Here is a 15,666-nt window from a genome sequence, read left to right as displayed (position 1 = left end):
AATAATTATTAAAATAAACTTTCTTTTTTTTTTGGATACCTTTATTTTTATTCTATATTTAATATTACAAAATGCTGAAGAAACATCAATTCAGATCTGGCGAATTTGCCAATTCTGGACATAAATTAAATGCCATACATGGTTTGTTGATTTTTTTTCGTAAATAGCCGGACTTACAAACACATCCTGGTACACATGGTGTATTGCTGTCACATTTAAATCTGGCTACTAATGACACGCAAGTATCAGGTGGACAGATTTTTTTACACTCTTGATATTCTTCATGTTCCTCGCACGATCCATTTACCGCACCTTATAAAATAATATTATATTTTAGAAAAAAAATATTGGGGTATTGTTTCATACCAATTCTCCACATTAATAAACTTTTAAAATATGGCGCTAAGATCCGGTAACTACCTTGTACTGTACAACTCGGTCCAAATGGGTTTTCCCTTTTTTATTTAAAATGCGTAAAAAAAATATCTTTCTCATTTTATTTATTCTTTATTTTTCTTATCTTACACGTTTTAAATAAATTTTATTGGAATTATGTATTTGAGTAATTTTTTTATATAGTATAACTACTTTACGGACGAGCCCATAAGGACCACGCGATGGTAAGAGGTCACCAACGCAACAAATATTAATAAGCTTACAATAATTCACATAGATATTTTTTTTAATATAATAGGTAAGCGGACGAGCTTATGGGCCACCTGGTGGTAAGCTGTCACCAACGCCCATAATAAACTTTGGCACAGTAAGAAATGTTAACCATCGCTTACATCGCCAATACACCACCAATCTTGGGAACAAAGATATTATGTCCCTTATGCCTGTAATTACAATAAGTACAATTATATTTTTATTGTCATGCCAACAAAATAAGAATTTTTATTCAACACCAAAAATCGATAATCGCTACTACATACCAATTAAAGTGTGGAAAATCAAAATGTTTGAAATTATTACTTTTTAATTTTTATTTATTTTTGTAGGAAAATGTACTTGGATGTTTAACGCGAATTAAAAAATTTACGCAACAAAAACAAAGTATTTGGTAATATTCAGGGGGTAAATTGAAGCCTGGTTAATTAATTTATAATTAAATTTAAATTACTTACGACATTCATTAAAAGGCACGCAAACTTTCTCTTCATTTCTTGCATAACCTTCCTTACAATAACACTTTTCATTACATTTTATGTTTTTAATCGGACAATGAGTTTGGTTTTGTGAATGTAAATCTTTACACACATTATCACAGGCACTGCCACAGCTATAATATTCGTTGGCTTGAGGACATTTATCTTAAAATTAATAACATTATTGTAGCTTTGATATTAAAATTCTATAGGCATTTATTATATTACATTTTTATATTAACACTAAGGTGTCAATACCTAAATATAAAGTTTGCTTAGAAATGGCCTATCGGCCTAGCGTTATATAACAATAGAAGTACATACAGTTCTATTGGTATTTAACTTTTATAATTCATGTATAAAATAAAGGTTTGTTAAACTTATATGGTGGTTTGTTTTTCTTTCACAAAGCAAGAGAGCAGTGTCTTATTTGTGTAGAGGTTCTGTGTAGTAAAGATAGATTCTGTGTATTAAATATTGACGCAGGCTACTATTTATACTAAAAAATGCACGATCTCTATGGGATAGGTTTGTAACATTATTACAATGACACATAGAACATAACCACTATGCGTTATATAATATGATAACATTTAGTATATGCCCGGATACTCTTTTCCCCCAGTAAATAACTATGAATGGCCGTGATAAGCTTTTTTATCCCAATTTTGTAATGACCTCTTCACTTGATTTAAAGGAAGTAGTGGGGACTAGCTAACTGCGCAGTACATATTATAGTGCACAAGTGTGTGTGCAAACTCAGGTGAATTCTCTATTCCCTTACTCTTTACGATGGGACGGCAAATCCGACACGTCAAAGAAAGTGCAGACGCAGGACCAACGGCTTTACGTGCTTTTCGAGGCGAAAGAGTTTACACATTTTTAACTTTCAGACTCCGGGCTGCTATTGAAATTCTTCAACAGAGAAACATATTAACTTTTTATTGGCCCGGTCTAGGATTTGAACCCAGTACCTCGGGATATGCGGCCTTATATCTAACCACTAGAACAACGAGGTAGTTAGTTTAATTAAGTAACTTAAAATAGTTGACTTTTTCAAACCCATCGATAATGATCCTTAACAACTTTTAAAAGTTTAGGCTTAGATTTAACAAACTTACTTTATTAAACTATGTTTCCAAACGTTAATAAACATATTTTCGTTAATATTACACGAATTCTAGAAGGCCGTAGAATTATACATACTTAAGTGTTTTTTTTTATAGGGAGTTATTTCTTAATTTAGAGTTTTTACTGTAAAATATACTCGAAAATAATTGGGTTATATTTTATGCTCAGTGTAGTTGACAAGTTACCTAGTATTATATTTTATATGGTATGTTAAAATAATATAAAATTAAACTCACCACACAATTCACTTGCTATACATTGTCCTATTAAATTTCTATAAAAACCTTTTTTACAAACGCATTTCATTTGACATCTTTTATTATTTAATAAACAGTTAAATTGTATGTTCTTCGTTTTACAAGTTTTCTCAGGAGGACAATCTCCAACACAGTCCAAGATTTCGTTTAGGCCGGAACATTGTAAATCTAAAACAATTAATTTAGATATAGCAACACTTGCTTATCACCTGAATGTCAATAATTGACATTGTCATTTATCAATGCCAAATAATGAATACTAAATACAGCAATTTCAAAATTGCAAACTGCAGAGCTCAATAAACTATCTAAAAGTAAGCAGAGTAGAGAAACTAATATTTAATGGATTAAAGAGTTTTTAATATATTATTATTAGATATATTAGAATAAAGTTTAATAGTACTAAAATGTGGAGAAGAAATGTTATGCATTTATTAAGCACAATGGAATCAGATAGTTGTAGATATATCTCTTCTGTAAGAACGGCGTCAAGACATTTTAACTTGTTAAAAAATAAGCAAAAATTACATCAATTGCTGCCTATTGCAAAAAAACATGAAACCAAAAGTAAGCTAGTCAATAACCTAGATGCATCTTATCAAAACACCTTTAGTTATAGAACTCATACATGTGGAGAATTGAGATCAAATAATGTTGGGCAAAATGTTATACTATGTGGTTGGGTGCAGTTTGTGCGTTTATCAAAATTTTTGCTTTTAAGAGACTCATATGGGCAGACACAATGTGTAGTACTTAATTCTGATATAAATATCAGTAATATACCATTAGAAACTATAGTTATGATAAATGGCACAGTAGCAGCAAGGCCGAAAAATATGAATAACCCAGAAATGGATACAGGAGAAGTTGAGGTAATTATTGACAAAATAGAGATATTAAATGAAGTTGACAAGTTGCCGTTTAATTTAAGGAATTACCAGAAACCAAAGGAGCAATTGAGACTTCAGTACCGTTATATAGATTTAAGATTTCCGCAGATGCAAAGTAACTTAAGACAAAGATCATTATTGTTGCATAATATGAGAAAATTTCTTGTTGAAAAACATAGATTTGTGGAAGTCGAAACACCTACTTTATTTTGTCGAACGCCAGGAGGAGCTAGAGAATTTATTGTTCCGACTCATTACTCCGGTTTGTTCTATTCCTTAGTACAAAGTCCCCAACAATTTAAACAAATGCTAATGGCTGGTGGTATAGATAGATATTTCCAAGTTGCTAGATGTTACAGAGATGAAACTACAAGACCAGACAGACAACCGGAATTCACACAACTTGATATTGAACTGTCATTTACAAATTTAGATTGTATCATTAATTTGATTGAGCAATTACTTCAAGAAGCATTTTTATTAGATCTACCAAAATCACCTTTCAAAAGAATGACATATAAAGATGCCTTAGAGAACTATGGATCGGATAAACCAAATTTAACATATGATTTAAAGTTAAACAATATTAGTAATTTATTGACAGGACATACAACAGATTCTGATTTTGGAGCATATTCTATAGCATATCCCAGTAAATTAGGCAAGCTTACCACTAAATTTAAAGAAACAATAAATGCCTTAAGAAAGAAGTATAATGTAAGAATAATACTCAATGAAAATATTGTAAGAGATATCAGCCGAGATATAAATGACCAATTAAAGAGCATAACTGGTGATGAAAATGATAATATTGTAGCTTTAGGTGATAAAGAGAATGCATGCTTGTGCTTAGGTGATATTCGTGAATTACTTGCACCTCTATTGAAGTCAAAAAATCTTTTATCATGGAAAGATACCATAGAACCATTGTGGGTGGTAGATTTTCCCCTATTCGTAAAGGGGGAAAATGGTTTACAAACATGCCATCATCCATTCACAGCTCCACATCCTGAAGATTTGCATTTATTGGATAGCGCCCCTCTGAAAGTTAGGTCGCTAGCCTATGATATAGTTTTCAATGGGAATGAAGTTGGTGGAGGCTCTGTGAGAGTTCATAATGCGGAATTACAGCAAAGAATACTTGACATTTTGAATATAGATTCGAGTAACTTATTACATTTTATTAATGCTTTAAAGAGTGGTTGTCCTCCACATGGGGGAATAGCTTTAGGCATTGATAGACTAATGGCTATTGCCTGTAAAGCAGACTCTATACGAGATGTTATAGCATTTCCGAAAACTCACGAAGGTAAGGATCCCTTGTCAGGCGCACCAAATGAAGTTAACGATGAAGACAAAAAGTATTATCACATAAGAAGTATTGAATAAAAATAGTCATATTTTTATATGCAAATTGTTATCATATTTTTATATAAATATTATTGAAATAAACTAACTTAAATATATAATTACTAAATTACCCCAAAGAAATTTTGATTATTTAATCTCTATTAATATATAAGCTGTAGAATTTGCTTAACAGCGTTACTATTAGGATCCATTAGACTGATTTGAAAAAAAAACACGCGATTCAATGCCTATTTATTGAGCCCATAAAACATTACGGGTTCGCCCCGCATCGTTTCACGGCGGTACAACTAGAGTTGCTAATAGTTTATAAGTTTTATAATATTTTAAGTAAAAAATCAACTCCCTAATATTAATTATTCTCTGTCATACATTCAAAAATTTTACTTTAAGCACTAGCTAATTAAGCATTAACTACTTTTAATAAATACGATAACGAAGAATATTAAAATATAATTTACGATATGATATATAAGATGAGATTATGATTAATTTCTAATATATTATGAAGCGTTCATAGTACTATTAACACAAATAATTTAAACACAAACTTCAGTCTATTTTTTGATACCTAAGGCGGATACATAAGTATTATAAAAAAGTTGACAATTTGTTAAACTGGATCGAGTAATTGAAGAGTTTTTAGATATTGTTTGTATATTTGGTCCATATTATATAAAAAAACAATTTACCTAACGCTTTAAAGACTATAACTTACCAGATTTACACATACACAGGAAAACAAATGACGAAAAATACAAAATGAATGTCTTCATATTTACAAACTTAAAATGAGTCTACTTTGAACTGAGGTATTATTTATATTCATATCCCGCATGACGAGTCGGCGTGTGAAGAGGGGATTTCTAAGCTCGGGTATTGTTGTAAGAAATATATAATATATCATTTATTATTATTACAATATAGTTGTTATCGGGCTGCTTCACTTAGCTAATATAAAAATGTAAATAAATTATATAGGTAAGAACTGTATTTTTAATACCTAAGTGGTTTAGCAGTTTTTTTTTATAGAATGGGAAGGTGGACGAGCATATGGCCCACCTGATGGTAAGTGATCACCAACGCCCATAGACATTGGCATTGTAAGAAATGTTAACCATCGCTTACATAGCCAATGCGCCACCAACCTTGGGAACTAAGATGTTATGTCCCTTGTACTTGTAATTATTGGGTTTTATTATGTGACAAACGATCAAAAACATAAACTTTTTAATGTGCTCGTGCACTTTTAGTAAAATTGCCTTTTTTTTTTAACCAGCGGTACCCTTTCCGTCTTAACGAGGAGCGCCACGGGATCGCTTTCGCATGCTATCGTGGCGCTCTGACGGCTGGCCCGCCTATGCGGGCCTCCATTCTCTAGGGAGGGTTCCCAGGGTACTGTGAACCCCCCCTAGTCCCGGCGGCGCCTATTGTGGCGGGGGGAGAAGGTGCGCATAGCGCCTTTTTCTTCTCCTTGGTCTTTTCCGGCGGATCGGGTCTGCAGCGGCATCTTCTTCCCGCGTCCGCTCCGCAGCCTCCTTCTGTGACATCACACTTTCGCAGAATCGTACTCGTGCAGATACTTACCGAAACAGCCTTGTCCCGTGCTTACCGGACCTGGACGAACCGCCTCCACTATCGCCAGGCCCGCCGTGGAGAAACCCAGGTCCTCTTCCCATCGGGTGATCAGGGCCTGCTGGGCTAGAGCCCTGATCCGCCCGACCTCCGCCGACCCTGGACGGTTACCGCGTTCCCTCGCCTCGGCCCGGAAGCGGTACACCTCCGCGAGCACCTCCGCCTGGAGTTCCCAGGGCGGGTCGCCCGCGAGGAGGGTCGCCGCTGTCCAGGACACCGTACGATTTTTTTTTTTTTTATAAAATAGGAAGGCGGACGAGCATATGGGCCACCTGATGGTAAGTGGTCACCAAACGCTCTTAGACAATGGCATTGTAAGTAATGTCAATCATCGCTTATATAGCCAATGCGCCACCAACCTTGGGAACTAAGATTTTATGTCCCTTGTGCCTGTAATTACACTGGCTCACTCACCCTTCAAACCGGAACACAACAATAACAAGTACTGCTGTTTTGCGGTAGAATATCTGATGAGTGGGTGGTACCTACCCAGACGAGCTTGCACAAAGCTCTACCACCAGTGAAAACGATATCCCCTGATCGCCCTCACCGCTATGACCTTCTGTGGCTTCCGCAGGAGGGCCCGGTTTTGTGCGGTGAGTGCGTCCGGCATAGCGATCCCGGTCCTCCCACGTTGGGTAGGAGGCGGCCTAAGGCGGCGGCGGCATTGACGAGCTTCGGGCCGAGTTGCACGAAATGCTGCCCGAATCTCCATCGCCCGTCCAAGATCAGGCCCATTAGTAAAATTGCCTACTAATATAAGGAATTAAATAAAATCATATTAATCACATTTTATTTTGAAAAATATTCAAATCCGATTAAAGATATAATTAAAAATTGTCTGTACTTAGTCTGTCCATTGTCACGCTTGCGTTGGGTTCCATTTGATTCTTCAATAAGTACATACATTGACAAATATACGCGCTGTAAGAAATATTAACCATTACTTACAATAAGTTACAACGCCAATGTGCCACCAACCTTTAGAACTAAGATGTATTTTCATATCGGAACATAACAATACTATATATTGCTGTTTGGCGGTAGAATATATGTTGTAGCAGACGGGCTTGTGCAACGTCCTACTACCGAGTTTACTTTATTAAATTAATATTATACATATCAAATGTAATTGGTGTTAAATCATTATAGACATATTCTATCCGCTTGGAAATTATTTCAAACAATCCTACGATAAATATGGACTTCCATAGTGAAGAATGTGTACAATTATCACGTAATAAGAACTATAAAATATCTGTGCAATGAATTGAGTTGATTAGTATAAGGGTATTCCCCGTCCCCCCTTCTCTATGAGGAAATCGGCGTTAATATCCCGTCGATATTGTTTATTTAAAAATGCAATAAATTTACACAAAATTAATATTTACTAGTATCACTGAATGTTGAAACCCGGCCAGTTTTTTTTTTTTGGTGACATTTTTGGCACATTACTTAAAACATATACATATACCTATACTGTAGGTGACCTTCGAATGATATATGCTTAATACCCCTTTTTTGATAATGATTACAACTTTTTAAAGAAAGCACTACAGTTTTTTTTATATACCTTATGTCCGTAATGTGTTTATAATTCATAAGGATACTTGTATGTGTCGAATAAAAATCTTGTGTGTCCACTGGGAACTAAGATTTTATGTCCCTTGTGCCTGTAATTACACTGGTTCACTCACCCTTCAAACCGGAACACAACAATATCAAGTATTGCTATTCAATTCGTCATTACGATTTTTGTTTTGTTTTCTACATATCAAACTTACTTCCTTGAAGAACACGCCACGCGCAAACGAGTCGAATCGCTGATTCGTAGGGAAAAAACTGCCCCACACTATGGCATGAGGTATGCACACATAATCTTTGTATCCTCGTGTTTTTGTTTTTGTTTTTTAGTCTATACATTTAATAAAGCTGTAGAAAACGTTTGTTTTTAATAAAATAAATTTTAACGAAAATTTTTGTTTGTCTGTCTGTATGTACACGTTAATCTCCGAAACTACCGAACGGAATTTCGGTTTTCACAGGTAGCTCAGCTTGGAGCAATATTTAGGCTTTGATTCATTCATTCATTCAGTCATTTGAAGAAAATTTAAAATTCGTCTTCTATAAATATAATAAATAAGTAGAAACCGCGTGTCTGTACTTTGAAAAAAAATATCAAAAGACGAGTGTGGATGAGTTACCGTTTTTCGAAAAAACTGGGAAGCGTACAACAAAATAAAACCTAATAAAATTCTATTAAATATATACATAACAAATATAAATAACACAGAACATCATAATAGATTAAATAGTTTTCCTTATATAATGCAATAACACGCATTAGTAATAATAAATGACCGTATTGTATTGTTTTTACAATACAATATTAAATATAAATTGAATATTGTTAATATTTTGGCAAACTTATAATGCTGCTAACCCCGATATCTCGAGTTCAGATCTTATATGTGTCATTGTAAATTTTACTTGGTGGTAGATATGCAAGCCCATTTGGTTCGATACTAACCACTCATCAGATTTTCTACCGCCAAACAGCAATACTTAATATTGTTATGTTCCGGTTGGAAGGGTGAGTGAGCCAGTGTAACAACAAGCAAAAGGGAAATAACACCTTAGTTCCTAAGTAAAGCATTGGTGTTGTATGGACTGGTTAATATTTCTGGCACCGATATCTTTGGGAGATGATGACCAATTAAAATCAGTTTGCCTATCAGGCCGTCCATCTACACACGTCTCACAGCAGTCTCCTCTTCACTTCAAAAGGAGGTTTGAAGTATAAATCCAATCAAATCAAATACTGTCCAATAAGGATTGGTTGGTTGGCCACATGTGACATATCTAATTAATGCGGGTTGCTTAAGATTTTCTTTTCACCTTTGAGCACGAGATGAATGCCTGAAAACTCGGTGCTCGTATGGATTTCATTAAAGTTTCTGTTTGTATTTAATGATGACGTCAAACAAGAGTTTTGTTTTTAATTTACATTTATATAATGACTGCAGAATGACTAAGATATTTATTTACTTTCTTAATATTAAAAAAAAACAGATGTTATACAACTTATAACAAAACTTTATTATTTTTAAATTTTGAAACGTAGTGTATTTTATGTATTATTAATTTTTATAGACGTAACTAGGAAAATTTAATACGATAATAATTACTTTTTGAAAATATATAACTTTTTTCATTACGCCATTAGTTCTTTACTTATGAATATTTATTAAAAAAACAATACATATAATAAATGTAACTGATCGCTTTCTGTAAATGGAAGATATATGAGTAAAACTATTATTAGGGACGTTTATCAACGCAATGGAACCCAAAACAATGATTGTTAGAATTTTTGTCTTGTGTTTTGCATCTGTGCCCGCTAATCTTAGGAACTGATTTGAGTGCGGGTATCACTAATGTGTTGTGGCAAACTTCACTTAAAGTTTAGTGTTTGTTTTATTTCAATAATCCGATAAATAAAAAGAACATTTATTTGTTAAAAATGATATAAAATAACTGTTCAGTTGAATTGACTGAAACTTTATTAACCTAAAATGATAGTCTGTAAAATTATGATGATTGAAAGCTTATAGGGACGAAACAAAGTTAAAAAATTGACAGTTTCAGACTTACATTCTTACAATGTAAGTTGTGATATACTGAAATATTATAGGTCTGCTCTTTTGTGATTTCTTTAAGTTATACGCGGGTGAAACTGCAGGCACAGCTAGTCTGTCATAAATTTAAATATAAAGTAATCGTGAACACGATTGTGTCATAAAAAATATTTTCTACTTAAATAATTTCATAATGTTCGGCGTAATACTACGTAGATTTTCTTAAAGCGTAGGTACCTATGTATAATACTAAACGCCACATCTTGGTTTATGGCAAAACTACATCCACCTCTGGGGTGAAGCTATCGACAAGCATGGAGAATCGTTGGCTGTCAGCCTCGATATCTCCAAGGCTTTCGACAGGGTCTGGCACAGAAGTCTTCTCTCCAAGCTACCGGCATATGGTCTGCCTGCTCAGCTATGCACCTGGATTGCCAGCTTCCTACACAAGCGTAGCCTTCGTGTTTTAGTAGATGGTTGCGCTTCACAATTCTATGTAGTGAATGCTGGGGTCCCCCAGGGATCTGTGCTATCTCCCACACTCTTTCTTTTGCATATCAATGATATGCTCTCCCTTGGGAACATACATTGCTATGCAGATGATAGTACAGTGCATGGTGGATACCACGGACGCGCAGTGGCTGGGCGGGCGGAAACTGAGGAGAGGCGGGAGAATCTTGTCATTGAACTCGATAGGACGTTAGATCTCATCGCCAAATGGGGCTCTGATAATCTTGTTGAGTTTAATGCCAAGAAAACACAGGTATGCGCTCTCACGGCGAAAAAGTCAACATTTTCCCCTCTTCCCTCCCTCTGTGGTACTCCGCTGGTGATGCAAAGCAAAATCGCCATGCTGGGGATTGACGTTCGCTGCGACCTTAGTCCAAGGGATTACATCGAGGCTGTTATAAAAACAGCTTCACGGAAACTCGGAGTTCTGAACAAGGTGCGGCGCTTTTTCACGCCACAACAACTGTGCCTGCTGTACAAAACACAGGTACGGTCTTGCGTGGAATATTGCTCGCACCTTTGGGATGGCTCCGCTAAGTACCTACTTGAGGCCTTGGACCGGTTGCAGCGACGTGCCGTACGCATTATTGGCGACGTAAAGGTCACAAACACCCTTGAACCTTTACAATTGCGTCGTGAGATAGCAGCACTGAGCGCTTTCTATCGACTGTATCACGGCGAGGGCTCTGAGGAATTATTCTCTCTAATTCCTGCTTCCCCCTTCCTTCTTAAGTCCACGCGAGCTGGTTCTCGATGTCACCGCCTAACTGTGACATCAATTCCATCGCGAACAAAGAAATTTGGCAACTCCTTTCTTTGTCGCACTTCCAAAAAATGGAATTCCTTACCAGCTCACGTATTCCCCTCCTCTTACAACCCGGGTTCCTTCAAACGAGGCGTGAAGAGGCATCTTGCGGGCCGGCAAGGCGAAGGCGGCTAGTGCAGAACGTTTTTCCCGTCTGTACTGGCCGTCGTCGCGTTTGGACTCTACTACCACTTACCATCAGGTGGAGTAGAGTCATTTGCCCTCCCGGCGATATAAAAAAAAAAAAAAAAATCCATAAACATGCAGGTTTCCTCACCAAGTCATGTCAAATCTTAATTTCTGTTTTTTTATAGTTTTGACATATTACTAAAACACGTATGAAAAATAAATGAACCAAAACAATGATCTCATATGATAGTCATTAGTGGTAATAACATTAAATTATTAAAAAAAAATTATAATTATCTCTACGAATAGATGAAAGAGAATGTTAGCCTCAGAGCATTTTGTGGGAGAGATGTAAGAGCAAGTGAAAATTTGCTTTGTGTATTTCTAGCCTGCAGGGGTAAGACAATCCTTAAAATACCATAAATATGAGGATAAGGGTTGGAATAAAATATCAAGATTCAGATAAAAGCGTTTAATTCAAGTTTATACTTTTATCAATGAAGTTAACATTGAGTTTGAGCTGAAAGTAGAAATATAATAAATGATTAATCACTTAACATGAAGTCACATAATTATTATGTACATTTATATCTCATATAAAGCTTCTGATCCATTATTCTTCCCGAAAGATGTCGGGAATTCCTCGATGAATAAAAGCTTGCTTAGAGTGTATGCCACCGGAACACCCAGTTATTGTATTAAGTGTGTAATATTTTCATTTATATATTGCTGTAAATAAACTATTTTGAATGAATTTGAATACTTACTGCATTGTTCGTAAGTAACGCACTTTTTCTCATTATTCCTCCAATAAAAGTCGACACAACGACATCCTGGGTCGCATATTACGGTTATTCCTATTCTACCGATTTGTCTGCAGCGTTTTCCACTGGGAACGGCGTTATCACATGATTCTGAGCAGACTGGACAGCTATCGTAGGTTTCATTCTCACCACAGGGAATCGAAGCTGACATAATTTATAAGGATAAGTTTATGATTAATACCTTAAATGGGTTTAAATGATAAGATTATTCTCAGTTAAAATATTAAAATATTGAACCGAAAAATAAACAAAGGAATAAAAATAAATTGTTAGGCACAGTGAGTAGTTTAATCTTCAATGTTCCTGACAAATTGTTTTCAGTAATATTTTCTTAATTTTAAAGTTGTTTAAGAAAATACATGAAAATTGAAAATTCCTTATTATATACTGAGCCTAAAAATTTTAATAAAAAAATACAAAAACAGTTCACTTATGTACAGATAACAGAAAATTCCTAACCTTAAAATAACACTGTAAACCTTCAAGATTGTGAAATTGTGAAGTTAAATTTGAAGTTTTAAGGGATATGTATTTCATATATATTCAATATGTTTTTCAACAACAATGAAGTGTTGTTTATTTAATACACTTATATAGGTAATACTTACGACAGTCTCTACTAGATATACAAGTTCCATTTGCAGCTCTTCGATACATAAGACCGCATTTACATGGCGAACAGGGATCTTGATTATCCGTGCATTGTGCTGCAGCACCAGGGCAGTAGTCGGATGCGCAATCTGGTTTTGTCTTCAGGACTTCATTAGTACCACACTCGTCAATAGCTAATAACATTTTTATTACTTAATTTAATTTAATCAATATATTATTATTATATTTATATGATGTCGAGATGGTCCAATGGTTCCACCTGATCTTAAAAGAGTTTAAACGAAAATTGAGGTTCAAACCCGGGCAAGAACTGCATTATTATGTGCTTAATTTGTTTATCGAATTCATATCCTAGTAGTAGTCCTAGTAGAATTACGAAGCTACTTTAATTATGTATTAGACTGTTAATATGGGCCTCTCGTGTCGCCTATAAAAATGTATTATTTCTTGAAAGTAGGTACTTAATTAAAAAAATTATGTTAAATTTTAGTTGAAGTGTCAACGAGTACTTATTAATGAGATTAGTTTTTTCGTTATAACTTATTTAATAAATGAAATATATATTCGAATGAAAAAACAAAATTATAAAATCATATTTAAGATTTCATTAATTTTTGTAATGCGTGTTTAAACCTTTATTAAAATATTCTTGAAATATAGTTGCACTTAATTAAATAAAATAATAAGTTGGGTACATTAACCAAACAAATATTTTTTCTACAGGTAACTCATTTCAGATAACTTATACAAATATTAATATAAATAAACAAAATTACCTGTTGCAAAATTTATAAGGTAAATAAGCACTAAATGAATAATAACACACGACATACTGCGTCTTCACGTCGACTTGTAATGAGTTGTCCTTAGGTACTATTCATCGATTTTTATAAACAGGTGTTAATATAATGTACATAATATGAATATTACATTCCATTCTTATGTAAATATATATATTTTTTATTTTAATAATTTTCGTAATGTAACAATTGAAATGCTGATATGAATAAAATTGTATTTTTATATTATATAATATGTACGTATATAAAATAGTCAATTTAGTGCTAATATCTATTAGGATATTAATAATAAAAAAGCATGCTATAGTACAAAGCTATATACGCGATAAAAGGATTTACTTTCGAGTTCTCCGTGGGCGCAGATGACCTTTCCCCGCTGTATTTTTTTTCCGACTTATCGGATTAGCAATTGCTTCCTAACGTTTCAACCAGGGCACTTATCCAGCGTATGCTGTGGTGTCCAGGTCCACGCCAGTGTCAGGTGTCCTACCCCTGGGTCATCTCGGCTCACGGGGCCATATTGGCTCATAAAGCCATTCAGATGAAACTAACTAAACTAAACTACAAGTTTATCTCAAACTGTATCCAAGTGTAAATAAATGCAAATAAATTCTATAGATATGTGTTTTAAAATATTGCACAATAAAAATATATGACTAATTATTTATTGACTGTGAGAATTACATATAATATAAATATATTTGACGGGACGGTTGGCGTGGTTGGTAGATACTTGCCTTTCACGGCCAAAGGTTGTAGGATCGATTCCCACCCAGGACAGAAATTTGTGTGCATGAACATGTCTGTTTGTCCTGAGTGTAATTATCTATATAAGTATGTATTTATAAAAAAATAAAAGTAGTATATGTTGTATATCAATTGTCTGGTTTCCATAGTACAAGCTCTGATTAGTTTGGAATCGGATGGCCGTGTGTGAATAATGTCCCAGAATATTATTATTATATTCAGTGGCCTCGGTTTGCTTTCTGACCATAGATTACTTCAATTGGGTGTCCATAAGTAATCGCGTATATACTTATTTATTGAACAGCTTGTATCGTTGTTATAGAAAAATGTAAAGTAGGTTTTAATACTCCAAATATAAACTGAATGAGTAATTTATTATAGCACTGTTTATGGTTTTGTTTCGAATTGACTAACATATATCTATAATAATAATAATGTCCTCCAGACCGTCTTCGGCCACGGCGGCCAATCTCAAGAGAGATTAGCCAACTGCGCAGGAGATATTATAGTGCACAAGTGTGTGCGCAAACACAGGTGCACTCTCTATTCCCTAACTCTCATAAACCGATGGGTCGGCAATCCGACACGACCGGAAAGAGTTCAGGCGCAGGACAAACGGCTTTACGTGCTTTCCGAGGCATGGGAGTGTACACACTTCCAACTTCCAGACTCCAGGCTGCTACTGAGAATTTTCTGATAGAAAAACCCAATAACTTTTTATTGGCCCGACCTGGGAATTAAACCCAGGTCTGCGGCCTTATATCAAGCCACTAGACCAACGAGGCAGTCAACATACATCTATACTAATCTTATAAAGAGGTAAAGTTTGTGATGTTGTAGGGAGTAATCTCTGGATCTACCAAACCGATATTGAAAAACGGTCGAACGAAAAGGTTTCTTACGAACGCTGCCTTAACGATGAGAGATATATGATCGAGTTCTAGAGAAAGGTTGTAGAGCTTGATAATGCCTATAAAAAAGTCAGCGACAGCATATGTCTAACTTTTATACTTAAGTCACAAAAAGTAGTTTTTTTATATTAAAAAAAAATAATTTAAATCGTTAGGTCATGATTATTGGTCGTATTATCAACAATTAAGAATTCTTATCAAAATAAGTAAACTCATCGCCTCAAGTGTTTAAAACAAATGACTTTTCCCTATTATTGCATA

The 15,666-nt window shown here is 34.6% G+C and overlaps 3 protein-coding genes across 3 annotated transcripts; 1 reads left to right on the top strand and 2 right to left on the bottom strand.

Annotated features, from left to right (window-relative positions):
- Positions 1–44: 44 nt before the first annotated feature.
- LOC126768566 (inducible metalloproteinase inhibitor protein-like) lies at positions 45–5,745 on the bottom strand. The gene is made up of 4 exons (XM_050486754.1): positions 5,513–5,745; positions 2,516–2,704; positions 1,128–1,313; positions 45–312 (listed from the first exon to the last, which is right to left on the bottom strand). The coding sequence occupies exons 1-4, from the start codon at positions 5,568–5,570 to the stop codon at positions 86–88; spliced, it is 660 nt and encodes a 219-aa protein (XP_050342711.1). The 5' UTR covers positions 5,571–5,745; the 3' UTR covers positions 45–85.
- On the top strand, positions 2,824–4,906 carry LOC126768488 (aspartate--tRNA ligase, mitochondrial). The gene has a single exon (XM_050486637.1). The coding sequence runs from the start codon at positions 2,944–2,946 to the stop codon at positions 4,813–4,815; it is 1,872 nt and encodes a 623-aa protein (XP_050342594.1). The 5' UTR covers positions 2,824–2,943; the 3' UTR covers positions 4,816–4,906.
- Positions 5,746–11,968: 6,223 nt separating the features above from the next.
- LOC126768576 (inducible metalloproteinase inhibitor protein-like) lies at positions 11,969–13,830 on the bottom strand. The gene is made up of 4 exons (XM_050486767.1): positions 13,724–13,830; positions 12,944–13,120; positions 12,279–12,479; positions 11,969–12,031 (listed from the first exon to the last, which is right to left on the bottom strand). The coding sequence occupies exons 1-4, from the start codon at positions 13,776–13,778 to the stop codon at positions 12,015–12,017; spliced, it is 450 nt and encodes a 149-aa protein (XP_050342724.1). The 5' UTR covers positions 13,779–13,830; the 3' UTR covers positions 11,969–12,014.
- Between the last annotated feature and the right edge of the window lie 1,836 nt (positions 13,831–15,666).

Source organism: Nymphalis io, chromosome 5 (assembly GCF_905147045.1).
Source record: "Nymphalis io chromosome 5, ilAglIoxx1.1, whole genome shotgun sequence".
Lineage (NCBI taxonomy): Eukaryota > Metazoa > Arthropoda > Insecta > Lepidoptera > Nymphalidae > Nymphalis > Nymphalis io.
The sequence above is the reverse complement of the archived record's forward strand: the minus strand, read 5'-3'. Positions and strand labels throughout refer to the sequence as shown.